The 3,203-nt window shown below is 64.3% G+C and overlaps 1 protein-coding gene across 1 annotated transcript; it reads left to right on the top strand.

The window, feature by feature from the left end:
• Positions 1 to 177: 177 nt before the first annotated feature.
• MNEG_9794 (hypothetical protein) lies at positions 178 to 1,375 on the top strand (the record flags this gene model as incomplete). The annotated part of the gene is made up of 3 exons (XM_014041736.1): positions 178 to 229; positions 661 to 719; positions 977 to 1,375. 3 exons carry the CDS (start codon positions 178 to 180, stop codon positions 1,373 to 1,375), a joined length of 510 nt encoding a protein of 169 aa, XP_013897190.1.
• Between the last annotated feature and the right edge of the window lie 1,828 nt (positions 1,376 to 3,203).

The following is a 3,203-nucleotide window of genomic DNA, read 5'->3' as shown; positions in this document are numbered from 1 at the left end:
GCATGCGCACAAGCACACACACGCACACTCTGTCTCACACACACATACACACACACATACACACATGCACGCACACACACACTCACTCACACGCCCAGTGATCTGGTGTCAGTGGGGCGCGAGGCGCTGTTCTACCGCCTGCCAGGCCTGCTGGACCACATCCAGCGCACCAGCATCATGCCGCAGCCGGGCACCCGGGCGTTCTACGACAGCCTCTACTTCGAAACAGGTGGGGCGGGGTGGGGGTGAGGACGGGGGTTGGGGGTCCGAGGGTTCTGGGGAATGGGGATTGTGGGGATTGTGAACTGGTGGTGCGTGTGTGTTTGCAGGGACATATCCGCACGCATGCGTGCGTGCGCGTGTGCGCACGTGCGTGTAGATGCGCCAGCCATACATGTTGTGGGTGGCCTTGCCCGCCTGCAAATGGCGCTCATGCGCTCGTCTCGGCCCGCCCTCCGGCAAAACCACCTGCGTCGTCCCCAGCAACCCTTTGATCGGCGGGGCCTGACCTGTGATGGGTCCCCTTCCTCACCCCCTGTGATCATCTCCCGGCTTCAAGACCCTCGGACCTGCCCTGTGCCCAGACCCCATCCGTTCACCCTGACCCGCTCCGCGTGCACCCCTGCCCTCTCCGCCGTCCCCCGCCCCGTGTCACCCCAGGCTTCAAAACCATCGAGCCCGCGCAGCAGGCCAGCATGGGCGAGATGGAGCGAAGCAAGGTGCGCGCCGCGCCGCACTCTCCCACCGCCCCCAAACTTCCTGGCCCCTGCCGCATCCTCCCCAGCATGTCACGCCCGCCATGCCTCCCGGCAAACCCGAGCCGAGCGGCCCTCCAAAGCACGTATCTTCCCTGGCCCACAAAAGCCTTGGAGAGTCCCTCCCATAAGTTTGGTCATTACCCCTCCCGTGGAGCGCCCTTCCACCCACCTTTGTCTTGCCCACCCGACCCAACCCCAACCGACCCCACCCCACCCAGGTCCTCATCATGCAGCAGATGAATCACGTCCTCGCCCGCAGGGCACAGGAGGGCTTCGCAGTCGAGCGCTTCGACTGCGGTGTCAACCAGCGGCCCACGCCCGGCGGCGATGCCGCGGGCGCCGCCAGTGCGCCCGCACAGGCGCAAGGCGGCGGGGGCGGTGGCGGTGGTGGCGGGGAAGGGTGTGATGTGCAGCACAACCTGTATTACAATATCGTGCTGAAAAAGGTGGTCCCGCTGCTGCCCGTGCGGCGCCCCGCGCCGGCACCGCAGCAGGCGCAGGCGGCGCTGCATGCGCGGCAGCAGCACCAGCAGCACCAACAGCACCAGCAGCAGCACCAGCAGTTTGGGCTGCAGCAAGCGGTGGCGGCCGCCGCCGCAGGGCTGCCCATGTCGTGAGGGCAGCAGCTGGCGTGAGGGCGCCGGGCCTGCGCGTTGCACATGGGTGCTGATCTGGCGCGCCTTCTAGGCCAATGAGGCAATAATAGCGTCGGTTCAAGAAGGATGGTGTGTCGCTAGGGCACGCACCAAATTGCGGGGCCTGGGGCTGCGAGCGTCAAATCAGCGCCCGTGGCAACACAGTACACGCTTGAATGCATCCGATCATATATCCTCAACGCCAAATGCCTGGAACGGTTTGAACGCGGCCCCCAACCTGTTGACCGGGCGCGCGGCGTGCGCCCGCAGTTTGATCGTGAGTTGACCGCTGCCCCGCCGCGTCAGTGGAGCACCGGCGAGGGCGGGCGATGACGCGGGCTGCGTCGATGATTGCTTTGAGCTTTTTCACCGGCGGTTATACCGGCGGTTTCGTTAGGGGGATGCGGGATTTATTTCCAGCCGGCTAAAATCAGGACTTTCGGCTGGGTACGCACACCAATCCTGCAAGCCGCAGGGATGGAATTCGCATAGGCCTTTGTGCAATTGCTGCACCCATAATTTGGGGAAGCATATGCGTGTTCCGGCCGTCTGTGGCGGGGCTGAGCCCCCCCTGGGAGCACGCAGCCAGCACTCACCTTTACCCCGCCCAAGAGCGCGCGCACGTTGGTCCACACCCTTCAACAAACCCTGTCGTGCCCGTGCCCAAGCCTTGCTTGCATGATGCTTGGAATGACCCTTCATTGAGCCGCCCATGTCGCGCTGCTTTTGCTTTCCGCTCGCCTTCAAGCCATCATATCTGTTGCATCGATTGTGGCTGGGTCTTCTTCAGGCAATCCTCTCATTAGTGACAAACAGACGAGCGTTGTGGCCGAGGGCCACGCGCCGCGTGCACCACAGTCGGTAGGCCTACCTCTACTCATGCAGCCGCTTGTAGTGACTCAGCACGTACGAGTCATGCCCTGTGGCGCGCCGCTCGAAGTATGACGGCGTTCGTCCTACCGTGAGACCTTGCATGCCCCATTACTGCTGGCGACTGGGGTTGCTGCTCGCCGCGCCTCATCACCAGTGGCGCGGCCCCAAGCCGCCGGGCCTCGCGCGCCGCAGCGCATGCAATCATAGTGGCGCGCAGGCGGCTGCAAGGGGCCTGCGGTCTGCCCAAGGAGGGGGTGCGCGGCACAGGTGCAACTCTCCTTTTAGCGACTTGGGCAGTGAACGAGTTACTCGTAGTCCACTTTGCTGCTGGTCAGGTAGAAGTTGAACACATGAAGTCAGGCTGGGCGGCAGCTGACCTTCAGAATGGCGCCCCCGCAGCCGCTCACCGCTAGGCCCGCAGCGCCGCCGAAGCTGCTGCCGCCACCGACGCTCGTCGGCCTCATGGCTTGAATCGGCCGCGATCCCACCGGCGACGGAAGCCCCACCAATCGCGGCCCTCGTCAGCGTCGGTGGAGGGGTTGTTGCTGTTGGTCACGCTGACGGCAAACGCCTCGGCGCGCGGCGCGCCAGCCCGCGCCGCCGGTGCCGGGCTTGTCGGCGGGCGCGCAGGTGGGGACGATGAAGGCCTCGTGCTTCATGAGTAATGGGCGCCAGCGGTGTCAAGGGGGGACACCCTTGTTGATCCAGACGGTGTTATGTTGAATAGCAGCGGGCCATGGAGGGTGTGGCTTCTTATACATCGTCAAGTTCTTCAAGGGGGCGTGGCAGCTTCCCATTTCCTGTTAGACTGCAAAAGGTACCAACTACAGGGCAGCAGTCCCTGACAAGGTGCACTACGGAGGGAGGAGGGTCGGCAGCCCTGGAGCATGTCTACGCTGACTCTGCGCCCCGTCCCACCTGCACGTGTGTGTGTGTG

Source organism: Monoraphidium neglectum (genome assembly GCF_000611645.1).
Source record: "Monoraphidium neglectum strain SAG 48.87 unplaced genomic scaffold scaffold02066, whole genome shotgun sequence".
Lineage (NCBI taxonomy): Eukaryota > Viridiplantae > Chlorophyta > Chlorophyceae > Sphaeropleales > Selenastraceae > Monoraphidium > Monoraphidium neglectum.
This window is presented reverse-complemented; position numbering and strand designations above follow the sequence as displayed.